The sequence below is a fragment of the Lissotriton vulgaris genome, chromosome 10 (genome assembly GCF_964263255.1).
Source record: "Lissotriton vulgaris chromosome 10, aLisVul1.2, whole genome shotgun sequence".
In the NCBI taxonomy this organism is placed as follows: domain Eukaryota; kingdom Metazoa; phylum Chordata; class Amphibia; order Caudata; family Salamandridae; genus Lissotriton; species Lissotriton vulgaris.
In genome coordinates this window covers 890,116,929-890,134,321 of record NC_141698.1, presented here as the reverse complement: position 1 = coordinate 890,134,321, position 17,393 = coordinate 890,116,929, and the positions used below count along the sequence as shown (strand labels likewise).

General features: G+C 46.4%; 1 protein-coding gene across 2 annotated transcripts in view; it reads right to left on the bottom strand.

Moving 5' to 3' along the window:
* ANKIB1 (ankyrin repeat and IBR domain containing 1) overlaps positions 1 to 17,393 on the bottom strand; it is a 429,345-nt gene that overhangs the window by 370,514 nt on the left and 41,438 nt on the right. For both annotated transcript variants that reach the window (XM_086941850.1, XM_086941851.1), the window contains exon 2: positions 9,365 to 9,645. In XM_086941850.1, the coding sequence (XP_086797976.1) occupies positions 9,365 to 9,552 (188 nt within the window). In that variant the 5' untranslated portion in view covers positions 9,553 to 9,645. The remainder of the gene's footprint in view (positions 1 to 9,364; positions 9,646 to 17,393) is intronic.

The window sequence follows — 17,393 nt, the reverse complement described above, 5'->3', positions numbered from 1 at the left end:
TGAGTGATTCCTAGGGTCCCTGCATGGCCGAAGCAAAATGAGGACACGCGCCGGTAGCTTGTTATATAAGCACCCGCAGCAGCCACGCCTCAGGCGCTGTGTGAAGCTGCATAGGCAGCAGGAGGAACAGTGCCCAAAGCAGCATCCAAATGGGTCGGAGACATAGCATACTTGTGTTGAATGAGCTTTACTTTAAAGAAGTTACTGGATTTGTAGTCGTTAAACTCCCCTGACGAAGGGAAATGAAATTCCCGAAATGCATTGGGTTTTAAATAACCAACTGCTGCTTTGAACCACTTGTTGTACTGGAATCGTATTTGCGAAAAGAGGAGGCCTGGATGGGCACCCGCTTATGCAAGAAGTTTTTCTGCTACAAATTGATGGAATGTGGATTTGTCGAATGAAAAATAATGATTAAGTGACATGGTTAACACTGAAGTAAACGTTGAATAATCGGAGTAACGAAAGAAAAACGAATGGACCTAGCATCCACAAACACGCAGTGCAGCTGGGGAGTGGAGGGTTAGCCATACCCTCCCCACAGACTTATAGAAAAGTAATTGCCATTTACATATCCCCTTAGCACTGCTGGGTGGCTAAGTGTACTGACTCCTATTTGCTGATACAGCATTTTAACTATTGCAGTTGCTTTAGTAAGGTCTTGCAACCTTTTGCCAACAGCTTCAGTGGATTTACATTTCAGTCTTAGTGTGCAGGGAAGTGTCTCCCATCCCAATGTGTGTAGGTATCTCCTGGTACCAGAGATTGTATTTATGTTATAGTCACTACAATCACTTGTCCGTCTGTCTCTCCATGTTCCAGCAGCAGTGAGTGCCCCCCCCCCCCCGCACAAGTTCATTATCTGCCCTCTCGCCACTTTAAACCTGTCCTTGTGGCCGTGTACTGCCCGTCTCACTGTCAATGCCATCCCTACGTCAGTGTATTCTGTGTCTGATTGTCAGTGGGGGCCTCATTAGGAGTATAAATAACTACGAGGGTTGGTAGAAGCCTTCTTGGCCAGTAAATTCCTCCCTGCCGAGGAAGCCTACATCGATCCACCAATGAAGCGCACGTTATTCATCAAATTCAAACTGGGAACAATTCATGTTAACAACTTTACACACAGATGGAAGAGTCACAAAACGATTTCTCCAGCCTGAGGGCCATGCCATTGAGGATGATGAACAAGTTCTTGTTTTCTGTCCAACATATGACAGACCCAGGCATAGGTGGATTAAACCGCTGTGTACACTCTGGGATTAGAGGTCATATCGGGTGGCTTATCGCATTTTGAGATGGGACACTAGCCAGGTGGTGGTATTTGGAGTCAGTTGACACCTCTAAACAGTGTGGCTATATAGGAACAAACATTTGCAATACAATAGGCCTGGCATTTACGAGAATTTGAGCCATTGGCATTATAAATGGCAATGCCTTTTATTTGTGTGTTGTTTTTAAAACATAAATAAAAGGCATTGTCGTTTACAATGCCAATAGCCTAAACTCTCCTAAATGTGAGACCTATTGCAGTACAAATGATTTTGGCGCCTGTACTATAAAGATTATTTTTAAAACCATTAGTAGAGTGCCTATCCTGCCTGCAACAGCAGAAAAGACAAAGCTATTTGAAAAAATAGTGCTTAGAGGCTACAATTAAAGCCTACAGAGTAACACACTTAACGGGATGTCCTCATGGGAGGTTACAAAATGAGACAAGGTGGTACTAAGGAGGGCCTACTAAGCATATTGACCAATGAAAAGACACAGTCTGGAGTGGACAATCACACAAGCCAATGAAAAATATGGGCCGACAGTGGGCGGAGCTTCAACTCCATACCTGAATACAGCATGTCTTGCAGAGCCCCGCATGCCCTGCCCAGGCTCGACCTAAGAAGCATGGAGTGTTGTTTTAATTGGATTTGTACTTGTGTTTATTCTTGATAGCTCTTTTATATGGGAATCTTGATTGCCCCAGGGTCGATGTGATTGATAAATGTAGTACCAAACCTTTTAAATGGAAATGTGATAACAGTTATATTTATTTTTTTAGAAATAACCCTTACCTTGTTTACTTGCCCAAAGTAGTGATGGGCTGTGTAAGGGGACACTTTCCTTTTATCTGTCTTAATTGCAAATGCAATTAATTGTTTGTGCACAATGTTTTCATATGCTTTTATGGTCTAAAGAACCAAAATATAGATGAAACTACTACTAAATGACGCAGTAACACTACAAGGGGAATACATATGGCTACAGCAGGAAGCAGTATCTACCCATTGTGGTATTATCATTTGATCACAAGTTATGGAAAGTTAGGAGTGGGGCACAACGTGCGGCATCAGAATTTGAGTACCTAGAGAGTGGGATTACAACAGGATTCTGAAAGAACTCATCAACTTCTGAATATCCCGGTTTCTAGTATGTGTGTATTGTCTTGCTTGATGTCAATGCTCTTCTGGTCTCAGGGTCAGCATGTTTAGTACCATTATGTGCTTCTCTCTATTCCAGTGTGTCCGATGGTCCCAATGAAAAACGACCCTCTGGCAAAGGGCAATCATTTTTCTTGTCCTTTTGAACGTGACTCTTGGCACAGAGCACATGATTTTCATTTCCTATGTGCAAATTTCCCTGTATCTGTTTTAGGCACATACTAAAGCCCTCTGTAACATATGTAAGTTTATAACCTTACCCAATGAAAATAGCACAAGTGTAGTGATACAAATGCTAGAATTAAACTTTACCACTTGTCTGACAGTGGTCAGAGCACATTAATCCTTTTAGCTTGCAGTATATGTGTCTCCAGCTCAAAAAGTGTGTACTTTAAAGAAGTCACAGGCTCAGCACTCTTGTCCCCTTACCCAGCTGAGAACAGCACAGACATTCCCATTATGCTGTGGGGGCAATGACTGGCATTTGGCCACCCAGTCTTCAAAACCCCTTCCCTAACAGCTTTCAGGGCACACATTTAACACTGCCAAGCTGCATCTAGGCACAGGGAGTGGTATGAGACAGGCAGTGTGCTCGACACTCCTTATCCCCACTCAGCTCTAGTTCCTTTGCCATAAAAAAGAAGTGCAAAAGAGTAACAAGGAGGTGTGACTGTCTGCAGTGTATGCGTCAGCGCATGGTCATGAATATTCACTCAAGGAACTGAGATGAATTAGGAAAAAGAGAGTACACAAATAGGAGCCAGAGCAATAAATAGACTCTAAGCAAACACAAGTAGACAATGGACGGAACACTGAAACTTTTGAAACACTCAGTCCAATCGCTATTAGATCTGGGTTGAATCCATCAGCGTTCTTTAAAACACATGGCCACTCCAGTTCAGACCCAGCCATATGCAAATCAGTCTTGACCCTGTTCCTCATGGGAACAGTCCAGCCTGAACTGTCAGGGCAGGTCTTCCCTGGACAGAAAACAAGCATTGGGGTGACGCTGTGAACTAAATAACAATGGTAGATTTTACCCATTTCTTAGTGACTGGGGTGAGTGTCAGAAAAGTTTCAGTGCTCAGCCCATCATCTTTTTGTGTTTGCATTGTTTGCCCTAAGTTGAAAGGGTATGCCCAGACGTGGGTTCCTTGCTCACTTTGCCACTGGATTCAAGCTAGCCTGGCTGATGAGGGGTGTTACCCCGAAACTGGTCCCAGGATGCTGGTTTCCGATCCAGGGAAGACTTGGCAGTTCGGGCTGGACTGTTCCCATGAGGAACAGGGTCAACACTGATTTGCATATGGCTGGATCTGAACTGAGGTGGCAAAGTAAGCTAAATAACAACGATGGATTTAACCCAGATTTTAGTGACTGGGTATGAGTGTCTGAAAGGCTTCAGTGCTCAGTGCATCATCTTATTGTGCTGCATGGAGCTGTCCTAATTTGGCAGGGTATGCCCAGAAGTGGGTCCCTTGCTCACTTTGCCACTGGATTCAAGTTAACCAGGCTGAGGAGGGGTGTTACCAAGAAACTGGTCTCAGGATAGTTGTTTCCAGTCTAGGGAAGTCCTGGCTTGGCAGTTCGGGCCAGACTGTACCCGTGAGGAACAGGTTCAAGACTGATTTTGCATATGGCTGGCTCTGAACTGGGGTAGTAAAGTGAGCTAAATAATGATGATGACCAGCAACCTCCCACTCACGGAACATCGGAGTACCTTACTCATGGTGGCCACCTTTTCCGCCTCGTCTTCTGCTTGGAGGGGAATCTTTTTCAGCTGCAGTAGCTGGAGACCTGCAGGGCGTTGGGTATAAATCTCTCAGCAGAAAGACCGGTTGACCCAGACATCCGTGACCTGCGTGACTGGCGGGCCCCCTCAGTGGCATTCCCGCCGGATCTTACCATGATTTCCAAAAGTCAACAGACTGCATTGGATTCAATTCCTGGGGCACTAGCTAAAGCAGACTCACTGTGACGCAGCTGGACAAAGATGATCGCAGACTGAACTACGGGCGGTTGGGCTGCGGTTTTGGGAGCGAGGCCATGGTTTGAACCCTATTACTGATAATTGGAACTCTGGTTCTACTCCTTTCTTTGTGGACCATCCATGTTCCCGTACACTCAATTATCGTTTCTAAGTTCTTCTTTGTCTTTGGGGCACACTCAGGTTATTGCTATGACTTGAGGCACAGGTTCTAACAGCCAATTAAGTGACGCACCACACTGGGTGTCAATGCGGGCAGCTGTTCGACCCTCCTTGCAATGCTCCTTTTAGGGTTCTCTCCCTTAATGTAAAGGATCTCAACAACCCAATTAAGCAGATAATGGTCCTGTCCTATCTGGAAAACTCAAAGGCTGACTTTTGCCTACTCCAGGAGATACATCTCTTTCCACAGGATCATCACATTCTCAGTTAACAAGCCATTCCACGCCAGTTTTTCTCTGCGGGATGCACCAAAACAGCGGGGGTGGCTGTTTTGGTGGCTAACAATTTCAGGGGGGAATCAGTCTGAGGGTGGAGGAAGTGAAAGGTCGCCTTCTGGCTTACAGTCTCACTCTTAATGGCAGGTCCTTTGTGGTGACCTCCATCTAGGCCTCGAACGACAGCCAGGAGGCATTCATACATACAACTTTGCCAGACGTTTTTCACTCTCCGGACCGGAGAATCTTGGTGGGGCGGGGAGAGCAGGGGTCACCTTAACCTGGTCCTGGACAACAATCTAGACAGGTCGACGAAGAGACCTGGCCAGTCAGGAGCACTCACCAGGGAGTGACATGGGTGGCTCAAGGACTTGGGGCTTTAAGCTATTTAGAATACGCTCCACCCCAATACCCGTGACTACACTAACTTCTCTCACGCACATAAGACCTATGATAGATTGGACCATTTCCTGGGCACGGAGGACATTCTTTCTCTTACCTCCACTGCAGAGATCTTCCCTGCCACGTTATCAGACCAAGCAGCTATAACGCTGGAGATGAGGCTTTTCCCATGCGTCGCCTAGCCCGGTCATGGCAGGTACAAGGTCATCACTGACTACCTGGTTTTAAATGATTTCCCCGATGTCTCTGCTGCGACGTTTTGGGAAGGCGGCTGTACACGGTGAACATATTGCCATTTCCGCCGCGGATAATAATGCACAGGGAGAAAAGGGACAAACTGTCTAGGCAGGTGAAAGAATTGGAGGGTATACATCAGCGCACAGGCTCCGTTAATTACGAGTGCAACTAGCCAGCATTGACATTGACAGAGCTGAATATGCAGCAATACATCGACACCATGCCTTTTTTGTCAGGGACGACAAGGAAGGTCGACTGCTAGACAACAGCCTATGCACTCAGCAGCAGAAGATGGTTATCCACTCAATCCTTGATGCAACGGGGCACAGATCACATTTGATGCTGCTATCGCGAATGCATTTAAAGACTTCTATGCAGACCTATACACTAGTTAATGTCTCAAGCTTGCAGACGGTACCTCATACCTTGCCGATTCACAGACGTCCACCATTTCATCTGACCAAATTGCCTCACTCGAGCATGAGATCCGAGTGGGGGAGGTTATCTCCGCAATCTCTTGACAGCAAGCCTTGAAGCCTCCGTGCCCCAACAGTTTCCCATCCATATTCTATAAAACATTCTGTCAAGTCCACGCCCCACTTCTAATGCACATATTCAACTCTTTCGGAGATAGTCCTCCCTCCATGCTGACTGCCCTGGTGGCAGTAATCCGTAAACCCGGTAAAGATAGTCCTCCCTCCATGCTGACTGCCCTGGTGGCAGTCATCCGTAAGCCCGGTAAAGATAGGCAATGATACTATACCGCCCAATCTCCTTTATGAACGTTGATCTAAATTTGTTCACCTGTATCTTGGCGTCCAGATTGGGCCCCTGCATGCCGTCCATTGTAGACCCAGACCAGGCAGGCTTTATACCCTCAAGGCCAGACTAGCGATAACAGTAAACAAATGCTGCATATCATAGAGAAGGCTTCACACGCCCAGGATGGCATATGCTGCTAACTATCGACGTCAAGAAGGCCTTTTTGCAGAGTGCATTGGCCTTTCCTAGAACAAGTCCTGAGTCACTTTGGCATAACTGGGAGGTTCCAGACTTGGGTACTAAACTGTTATCACCTTCCCACAGTTTCGGTCAGGGTGACTGGCTATATCTCCGCTCCCATTGCCATTGGTAGGGGGACTCAGCAGGGGTGCCCCTTGTCTCCTTTTTTGTTTTCCCTCTGGCTCAGGGAGTCTGCGGCAATTCTTAAATCATTGGGACCACTTTCGGGATGAGGGGGGACAACATAAGGTCAGCATATATGCAGACGATGTGTTGGCAACACTGGACAGCCCGGCAACATCCCTCTCGTCATTCATGACTAATCTAGAGACATTCAGTTTTGCCTCGTGGTTCTGAGTTAACGTAGCTAAGCCTCAAGCTTTAAATCCATCTATGCCCCCTGCACTCAAAGCCCACCTTGCTGGACAATACACTTTTTCACTGGGCAAAATAGACAGTCCCTTACCTGGGGATCAAATTGGCCTCCACTATCCGGGCAACCTCATTCATTAACTATCAATCCCAAAACAGTCACCTTAAGTCTGAATTAGCCCAATGGAGATCACACTTAACCCAATGGAAATCGAACACAATTTCATGGCTGGGTAGAGTCGCACCCATTAAGATGAGCATTTTACCCTAAATCCTGTATCTCTTTCAAATGTTTTCACTAGCTCCCCTGAAAGGGATGATTCCCAAAATACAATCCAAACTGCACCAACTTGTCTGGAGTGGGAAATGACCCCGGATGAAGAGAGAGGTTAGCTACCTACCTCCGGCTGCTGGGGGACTTGGGAAACTGAACCTCCAACTGTACTTTCAGAAAACCCATCTGCTGTGGGACTGCCCGCATAGTCAGGCATACTGGTCAGTATATGATCCTGGGGTTACCCAATCCACTCCCTTACCCCCTGACGGTCACACTGTGAGACTGCACATTTACTCACACACCTGGGCTGGCTTTACCGCCTTTGGCTTACTCCGGGTATGGAAAGGATCACCCTCTCTTACCAATCAAGGGGCGTCCTTTGGGAAATGATGGCGCCCTTACTAATCCCTCCTTACACAAGAATTCAGAGTACCAACTTTCCCCAAATACCTCTGTGTTCTACGACTGTCGGAACGGACCCTCACAACTGGGGGTGAGAATGCTTCATGACTCAATGTGAGGATCATTCTCACTGTAATATTACTGATGCACCCGGAGCGCATTGGGGAGGGGAGGGACAAAAGGGTATTATGTTTTGAGCTTGTTTACTGTTCATTCAAACCAAGACTGGTGGATACTTATGTCAGTGTTGTATTCACCGTCGCTTGCAATTTATCTCTTGGTGTTAAAAGAATAATGAGATTCAAACCATAAATAACAATGATGGCTTTAACCCAGATCTTAGTGACTGGGGATGAGTGTCTGAAACGTTTCAGCGCTCAGTTCATCATCTAGTTGTGGTCAAAATAAATAGAGCCCACATGAACAACTTAATAAGTGGATCAGTCGCGCTGGGATGCATTCTGATGTACTTCCTCTCAAACATGGTAGATAATGCAAGGAAAAGGAGGAAAGGATAACCGTTTGCCAACCCACTGAAACTAGCAAATTACAGACCCATTTCAAACCTTCCCTTGATTAGCCAGCTCTTGGAAGAATTAATTAACCTGTCAACTTCAAGAATTCTTCATGATGAACCAGAGCAAGGGACAGAATCCACAATAACAAATGTCAGATAAATGTTCTTCTCTTATTTAAACTTGGGGTAACCCAAAGTACTTCTACTCCTTTGCAGCTTATGACACTGCATGTCATAATGAACTGCCGAGCAGTTGGAAAACTCTAAAATGGCCCACCTTTGAGTTTACTCCTTATAAAAGAGCAGCCAGCAAATCCTAAGTGATTTACCTTCATGGACTGTAAAACAAATTTCATGTTGGTTCAAAGGAAATATCCTCTGCCAACCCTTCCATATTGATATAATGACTGGGCAACTACAAAGATCATGGTCAAATGATCACTACCTGCTTGAAACTAATTTAACTCTGGATAATGGATAGTTACGTTTATATGATTTAATCAAAAACACAAATGTTAATAGTCGGTGAACACTCAAGCAGCAGCCTGTCATTCAAATGGACTGAGGAACAAGGAAGCCACTCATACTCTTGGCAAGTAGTAAGAAACCTCGGATTATGGTTTGTTGTTAAACGTTTTATTGGTAGCCAATTACTGCAGGGATCCTTGAGAGGGTAAATCAGTATGGGACCGGTGAGAGATGAATGAAGTATCAAACCATAGGAGCTGGCTGGCTGGTAAGGAATGGGTCAAGCTCAAGAAGGGGCATGGGTGCATATCTAGTGCCTCTTTAGTTACACTACAGCCACGATTAGGATAGAAAGAATACACTATTAACAGGTAAGTGACGTGGCCCATCGGAAAGATAAATGCCCTAACAAGGTGGTGATGGGATGAGATAATCTACAGACCTATGCCTATCGGGAAAATGAGATGCTATACTGACACAGACTATCCCTTTTGGAAAAATATTACTGATGTCATTTACAACTGTGCACTGCAAACCTATGGAGATGTTGATAAAAAAAGGGAATTGTTTATTGTTAGTTAACAAAAAAGAAAATATAATGAAGTATCACTATCATTAATGTTACACAGTGGCTACTCTTCCACAAGTCAGTACTTTATGACAAAATTACAATAAAATAAGCTGCCTCTAAAGCTTTTGAATAATTATATATTGGGGGCTTGGACAAATGGTTCTGTATATGATAAACATTTTGGTCTGTAAAAAGGATAGCCTACAAACTGTAAGCACAAAGAACACATTTTCTCTTGGTGTATGTCCATAAATGCAACTCACCCAACTAGTCGAGTCATTCCGTGTCTAGAAGCATAGTGTAATGGGGTATTGTGCTGATAGGGTTCCCCATAGGAAGCGTTTGGATCAAGTGTTTCTTTGAGCTGGGGGTTGCACTCATATATTTGGTAGGCAAGGCTTTCATCTCCATTTATAAGTGCCTTGCGGAATTTTGTTGTTGCATTTCCCATCTTGCTATACTGATAACTGGTGTTGTTCTTTCACTGTCTTTCTGGCTCAACCAGTAAGCCACTTGCTGTGTTCAACAGCAGCATTTTTCATATCTGCAGAGAAGAACAAACATTGAGCCCACAGTACATAATGTTTGAAAAGCAATACACTGGAACAAACATAAGCTGGTAAGATTTTGAACACCTAAACGTTGATCACAAATTTTAGTTATGAAACATATATAAAATAGTTTATAACAGAGAAGCAGTTCTAGCTCAGACACCTATATTACTCATTGTATGGGTGCTTACTTGAAAGAGGCTGAACATTTCTCTGAAAATATTATAGTTTGCCACTAACCTAATTGTGCAACATTGAGCTACCTTCAAATTACTTTTCACACAGATCCAGAATCTTCATAAAGGTAGTAAGTACACGACAGGTTGTCCAGGCTGAGCTGCTTTTCAGCCTTCATGCGTACAAGTGGAAACCATTCTTCAAACTCTTGTTTAATGGATGTGCTCCTTTCACAGTTCAAACAATAGGAAAGGAAAGTATGGCTGATTTGTATAGAAGCAATTTCTCTTGGCCCATTTGAATGTGAGGATTGGAATTCATATACATTGACTATGGATAGGTAAGTTACAGCCGAGAGGATCAATTATACTTTTCAAAATGGGCGACTGCTAAGGATGAGCACCCCCAATAACATCTAGCTACTTAAAAAAAATGAAGAACATTTGCTAGTATATCTATATATTAAATGTTATTTTTACAAAATGCTCCCTGTTCAGTGTTCTAATACATACAAATTAACCTCCACCCAAATGACGATCAAATGGGATCTCAGATTCAGCATCATATATTACATTATTCAGATTATGAAATGATCCACATTCCACTACAAGGCAACAGACACTATCTCACAGATGATCTCACTGAGGTTTCATGAACACGGCAATCAATCTTATATCCAGGAAATGCTAAAACATGTTCAAAAAGTGATGCTAGTTTGTTAATTTAAGAGAGTGAAAAGGAGATAAAAAATACAGAATGTGACATACCATACCAATAAAATGACATCACTAGGTACTGCCAAGTCAAATGCTATCAGAAATCAATGATGGGATAATCATCAAGAGGAAGAGATATAGACTTTAAGCTGTACTTGGTGGCCATGCACTAAGGATGACACAATCCGAGGTGGGATACATGGCGAAGCATTCAAGTTTAACAACCAACAAGGTTTGCAAGAGCCCCTTTTGCTTTGGCGAGATAAAAGAAGCATGAATGTGGGTGTTCCGACTGAGAGATGGCGAAGGTTCCTGACTGAGGGATCAGGGATCAGATCAGAAATTAGAAGATCCTCACCCAGCTGAACACTGAGACATTGAAGACTAAGAGGTTTAGTAGGCACTCCCCAGGGCCCCACTGGGGAGTGCCTACTAAGGAGAGGTGTTAGAACTTTTGCCCAAGAAACACGCTGTACAGACAGCACACAGTTACCTTCTGCTCCATTGCAGACAAACTGCTCACCATCTTTAGGAGACTCAATTTCATAATAAAGGAGGAAATACATGAACTCACCTAATATTCACTCACATAGTTCCCCTGTTTCCATGGTGATCTTCATATATAGTACCTACATTCTTAATACTTATGTTCTGTGTACAGAACAGTTAAATAATCACCCCAACTACTCTCTACAATGGGAGGTACCAAAACCCCTGCCCTATAACACTGTCCTTGGCACCACATTTCCAAAAATGTAACTAACCTTTTCATTTGAGTCCAAATCTTTTGACACCAGAGTTGGTCTAGCTAATTTCCCCTATTTTGTAAAACTCTCATCTTCAAACCTACATTAACTGAATTCTACTGCCATTTTGCCGCTTTCTGGTAGATAAACATGTATCTCTGTTGGCTTTCTAAAGGCCAGAATAGAGGCTTATCATAGTAATCTTTCCCACTCACACTCACTTGTTTGTGAGCATGTGGTGCAGACTTCTGGACAGTATTAAAATATTAATAATCAATTCCTCACATTGGACAATATCTACATTGACTATCAAATCATCGTAGCATAATATCTGCACCCCTATCTTCATGATACCCAGTCACTGTTTTTGAAAGACCATATGATCTGAGTTCCTTTACATACTGTGAATTCCAGGCAGCAGCAATACATTCTTTCATTCACCACTGCTACCTCCAATGTGCAAGTTAATGGAAGGCGGTTAAGCTAATATCATTTCCTGTATCAAGATGGCAATAAATATGGGCATGGCTAAGCGCGCAATGGAGAAAGAAGTGTTGAAGTAGAGCTCCGATCCGAGCTCCGTCTCCCCAGGTCATTACTCAGCTAAACTTCTCCTAAACCGGCCTAAAGGTGCAGCGCTGTGAGGGAGCATAGGCAACCACCGACTGGCTAAGTGTGGAGCCTGTCGGACGCATCCGGCCGCACCGGCAGTTTCAGCCTCAACGTGGCCGCTTCCGAGGTGGCTTAGCCGGTGGGCCTGCTGAAGCGAGTCCGAGGCTTCGGGAAGCGGGCGGGGCCCCGAGGTGCGGCCTAGAGATTGAGGACGTGCGGAGCGTCTGAGGGGTTACGCACCGCGGGGGCGCTCACTGCAACGGCCCGAGAGTGCCGTGGAGTCGGACCCTGTGCCCAGCTGTCACATGATCCGGTGAAGCCCCCCCCTCCACAGATACGCCAGGGTTATTATTCAGGTACACTGAGGGAGAGGAGCGCTGGGTGCCCTGTGGGACTGGGACTGTCCGGGGTGTGGCGAGGTGCAGGCACTGCCTGCATGGAACTAGGGAGGCACAGGAGCAGAAGGAAACATCTGGGTTGTAGGAGACGCTGTGCTCCGAGGAGAGGACTGCTGCGGTGACCCAGGGGCCCACCGAGGTCAGACCCCGTACTCAGCCATTGCCTGGCCCGGAGGGCCCCGCCCGGGCTGCGGTGTCAAGGCCACCATTGCGGCGCATAGAGGGCACCTTGCACGCCATCAGCCGCTGAGTGCCTTGCGGAGCTGGAGTTGTCCATAGAGAGTTGAGGTGTAGGCAATGCCCACGTGGAGCTGACACAGTGCCCCCCCCCCCCCATTACACGCACATGATACAGACTCCCTGGGGAAGGATTCCGATCCCGACCTGTGAGCGGGGCTGGTGGAGGCGCATACCCAACTCACAGCCCAACATAGAACGCCATACTGGACGGCAATGAGGGAGGACGCTGCTGGGCATCCCCCCCCCCCCTCCGATACACTGCAGTCCTGTGGGGAGTCACCGAAGTGCCCCTTGTATGAGGCGCCCAGTGGGAGTATCCCTCTTATGACCTACTTTACCTGAGCGCTTGCCCTTCCCCGCCTCCCCTGGTACAGGCCGGAGATATAGGATCCATTGAACACTGCCAAGTTGGACGCCGCTCCCTCCTTACCACACTGCCCATGTCTGGGGGTACCAGAGCAAGAACTGGCTCTGGCAGCACGCAACCGAAGGGGAGAATGGAGAAGTGCACGAAAACGGCGGACTCTGACCCAACGGCGTTTAAAATCGATGCAATGCTAGCGGCCAAGGAGCGCTTGTAGAAATCGATGCAGCTCACCCGCACCTCCCTGGAAGCCAAGATAGATGGTGTGGCTGTCGACTTAACACACCTGCGCGCCGACCAAGAAATTGGCGGAACGCACCACTACCTTGGAGAGCAATATGGCGGATCTTACACCACGAGTCGCCCAGTCTGATAAGCAGATACAAGATCTACTAAACAGAGTTGAATTCTAAGAGGACCGCGCTGAGGACGCAGAAGGGAGGGCACGGAGAAATAACGTGAGAATTGTAGGAGTGCCGGAGCGATGGGAGGGGAAGGGGCCTGCGACGCATATGGAAAACTGGCTGAAAACACTGTTACCGGATGACGCACTGTCACCTCACTTTGTTGTGGAGCGGGCACACCGTGTTCCGACTCGTCCACTGCCTACCGGGTCTAACCCCAGACCCATGCTCCTCAGAATATTGAATTACTGAGATCGCGACTCCATACTGAGTGAAACCAGACTACTGCGAGATGTTCGCATTGACAATGCCAAAATCATGTTCTTTCCCGATTATACAATCCAAGTTCAGCGTCAAAGACACTCCTTCCTGGCAGTTAAACAACGACTACGCCAACTGGATCTCAAGTACTCCCTTCTTTTCCCCGCCAGATTGCGAGTAATAGCTCAGGATAAAACGCACTTCTTTGCCGGTCCGGAGGAGGCTGAGGCCTGGCTGGACGGTGGGGTGGCTGCGGACTCCAGACCGACTTTGAACCTTTCGCCTTTGCGGCGCATCCGAGGGCCCCGCCGACGCCGCAGAAATAGGTCGTCATCAACCCGCGGGACACGGACGGTAGCGGAAATTGGCCCACCTGCGGAACTCGTGCACAGTGAACAGCGTGATGCTCTCCGAATGGTAGGGGAACTCAGTGGCTCACCGAACATGGATGCTGCTTTGGAAGCCAGCCCACGGGACCTGCCCAGCGATGATGAGCAGATCAATGGCCTGCCCGACTCCCAGATATCCACGGAACCACCGGATGTAACTCCCCAGACCGCAGACTTGATTCATTAATAGGACGTCTACATCATTTGTAATTGATTTTCTTCTCTGTAATGCATAGGTATTACTACTCCATTGAGAGCCAGCCATGCCCACGGCCCTGATGGCAATCAGGGCCCGAAAGCCTATCATACTCTTTGACTTCGGCGCAAGACGCAGCGAGTATCAACTCTGTGGTGATCGTTTTCTGGGGGAGGGTGGCTGTAGCGACAGGGTAATTTTAGTCTATTTTTAGACTAGTGGTGACTATAATTTACTACGATTTCAGTCCTAGTTGCATTTGCGTTTATTTGTAGGGCTTAACTATGTGCTTTGACAGGGTTTAGTGCCTTTTTCCGTTTTCTCGGGCCTATAGGCCCGAAAGCTAGAGAGAAGCCATTTTGTATCTCTGCCTCGGCTGTCCGAGGCGCTTGCAGGGTAAAGGTAATGTTCAGAATTCATCCTGTTGTTCGCTAGAGAGGAACCGGTCAAGACTGGCCCTTATCGAAGAAATGTGTTTGTTTCCCCGGCTCTAGACGCATTACGCAGGTGGCCACTGCGGAGGGCGAAGGGGGCCGGGAACTGGTACAGGAATTCGGTGGGAGTCGGCCTAATACCGGAATTTTCCATAGAGAAAGTGAGCTCTATATTATCAAGGAGCGAGTAGAGTAGAGTAGAGAGAGAGAGCAACGTGTGGAGAAGACCAAAGAAGTTGATCTGAAGGCTGGTGCATAGAGATTGATAACATCAGCTAATCGAAATCCTAAAGTTAAGAAGGAGAGTGATTGAAAGTCCTATAGTGACATCATACAGGAGTGGCAGAGACTAAGACCAGAAGAGGGTTCGAGTATCTTGGAACCATGGCAGCGTAGACAAGGCGTAGCGGTGCAGGCGTGTATTTGTGAGCCATAGAGGGAGAGCAGAGTCCCAAGCGCATAGAAGAGAACGGGAGAGAGAGGGAGAGAGAGGGATCAGCTCCGCTGCTGAGATTGAAAGACACACGTCTAAGGTGAGGCGTTCTGAGCTTAGTGTAGAATGCATTTAACTATTCAACTTTATTCCCCTTTTTAGGTTATAAGTATTGACTAACTTAATTCATTTGTCTTTTACTCATTCTGTCATGTTTGATTGTAGAATAAAGATTCAATGACCAATATCTTTGAATGTTGTTTTCATGAATGAGATTAATCTTTCCTTTTAACCAGGTGCTGACATACAGAAGGATGGGATATGCCCTTCTGCAAAGGTAACTGTTGATTGGGAGCGAGAGTGAACTTCATTTGGGAAATAACTCTTAAAGGGGAATCCCTATTAGTTATCCCAAGTAATGTAGATCGTCGGGTGACGTTAAAGATATCGTTGGGTGACGTTAAAGAGATCGTCGGGTGACGTTAAAGAGATCGTCGGGTGACGTTAAAGAGATCGTCGGGTGACGTTAAAGATACAGTCTTACGGGACTATAAAGATAGAGAGAATATAAAATGAGGTAAATATAGGATAAGATATGGAATCCATTAGGAGTTAGAGGTATGTTTGACTATACAGGCATGTAAATAGCTTCTTTTCACTTTCTCAGGTGAGTATTCTAGATATCTTGTAAATAGTGGCCTGAGAAGAGTGTCGTTACGTGACGACTGGGTTAGCCACGGTTGGTGAGCTGTCTGTCATGAGAATCCGGTCGTTACAGTGGCCTGGTGGGAACTCCCCGGAGGACTACCTGGGTGTCACTGAACTGGCGCCTCGCTACCTGGGTAAGGTGCTGCAGTCATCACTGGGCTCTCTGCTATACTCGCTGACTCTGTAGATCCAGTGTGAAGAACTGTGCCATTTCTAGCTGGAATACTTTGTGCCAGTCAAGGCCAACATAGACTGCCTGGGGAGGAAAGCGTTCAATCTATTTGCCCAACAGTTGTAACATCACTGTTGCGCCAAGTGCGCGGCGACCCCCTGGATTTAAATGTTCGTTACCTCATTGGAGAGTTTGGACGGCGGCATGTTTAGCAGTCGACCTTTTGGTATTTTCTAGATGTTGTGTTTTGTTTGGTTTAATGCACATCTAGGATTGCATTTTTATTTTCATTTTGTACGGTCTTTACAGGCATTCACTGAACAGTCTTTGATGGTTGTGTGCGGAAAGGGGTGGTGGGAGGCTGAGGTGGTGGTTCGGTGTGGAGAAGTGGGAGCGGGGTGATCACTTAAAATTGCAATGTCAACGATAACGATATGCACGTGGAATGTACGTGGAATGCACACACCCTCACGCAGGTACCAAATCTTTTCATATCTTAAACGACATCGGATACACATAGCCCTATTGCAGGAAACCCACTTGAATGGCACAGAAGTACAGAAGCTGCATCGCAGGTGGCGCGGGCAGCTTTATGCCACCACATATTCGTCCTATCCTCGTGGGGCGCTGCTATGGGTGAGACCAGGGACACCTTTTGCGGCCTCGCATTCCAACGTAGACAAGGAGGGCAGATTTGTACTAGTTCAGGGTAAACTAGATGGTCAGCCAGTGGTCCTGGCGTCGTAATATGCCCCTAATTCAGATCAGGGAGGCTTCCTCACGCAGCTGTCTGCGGCATTGGCACCTTGGCATGGGGTCCCTTGGGTTCTGGGAGGTGACTATAACTGCGTGCTCGACCTCTCTCTGAACCGCTCCTTCCCACCCTTGTCCGCTGCTCTTGTGCATGGGGCTATGAAAGCGTTGTCTAGCTGGGCCTTGCGGTGGGATCTATATGATGCCTGGAGGAGTCGCAACCCGACCACCAGGATATACTCTTTTTTTTTTTTTGAAAACCTTTATTATATCGTTCAACACAAGATACAAAAATAACCCTGCAGCGGCAGGGGCCGATACCACATGCATGTAACACGGATCAGTAATGCCAATAACACAGCTCTTCAGCCGACAACCCATGGGTCCGGCAGCGGTTAAGGATAGACGATGTATTGGAATTATTCTGAATCAAGGATATGAATAAGGTTTCATTTTATATTTAACCCCCCCCCCCCCCAAAACGAGATAAAGAAGAAATTACAGGATAGCCGGAGCTACACATTCGGAGGTATAAAATATGCGGGCAGGTGTTAAAAGCAGTCGTGGATCAAAGTAGGCCAACAGTACAACGCAAGCGCCATTAAGTTCACTAAGGGTAAAGAACTAAGCTACCTATCTATCATCACAGCCACCCACTCCATACCCCGCCCACTCGTCTACATCAGGATGAAACCAAAAGTTATCGCGACCGGATCCTGCGAGAAAAAGGAAAAGAAA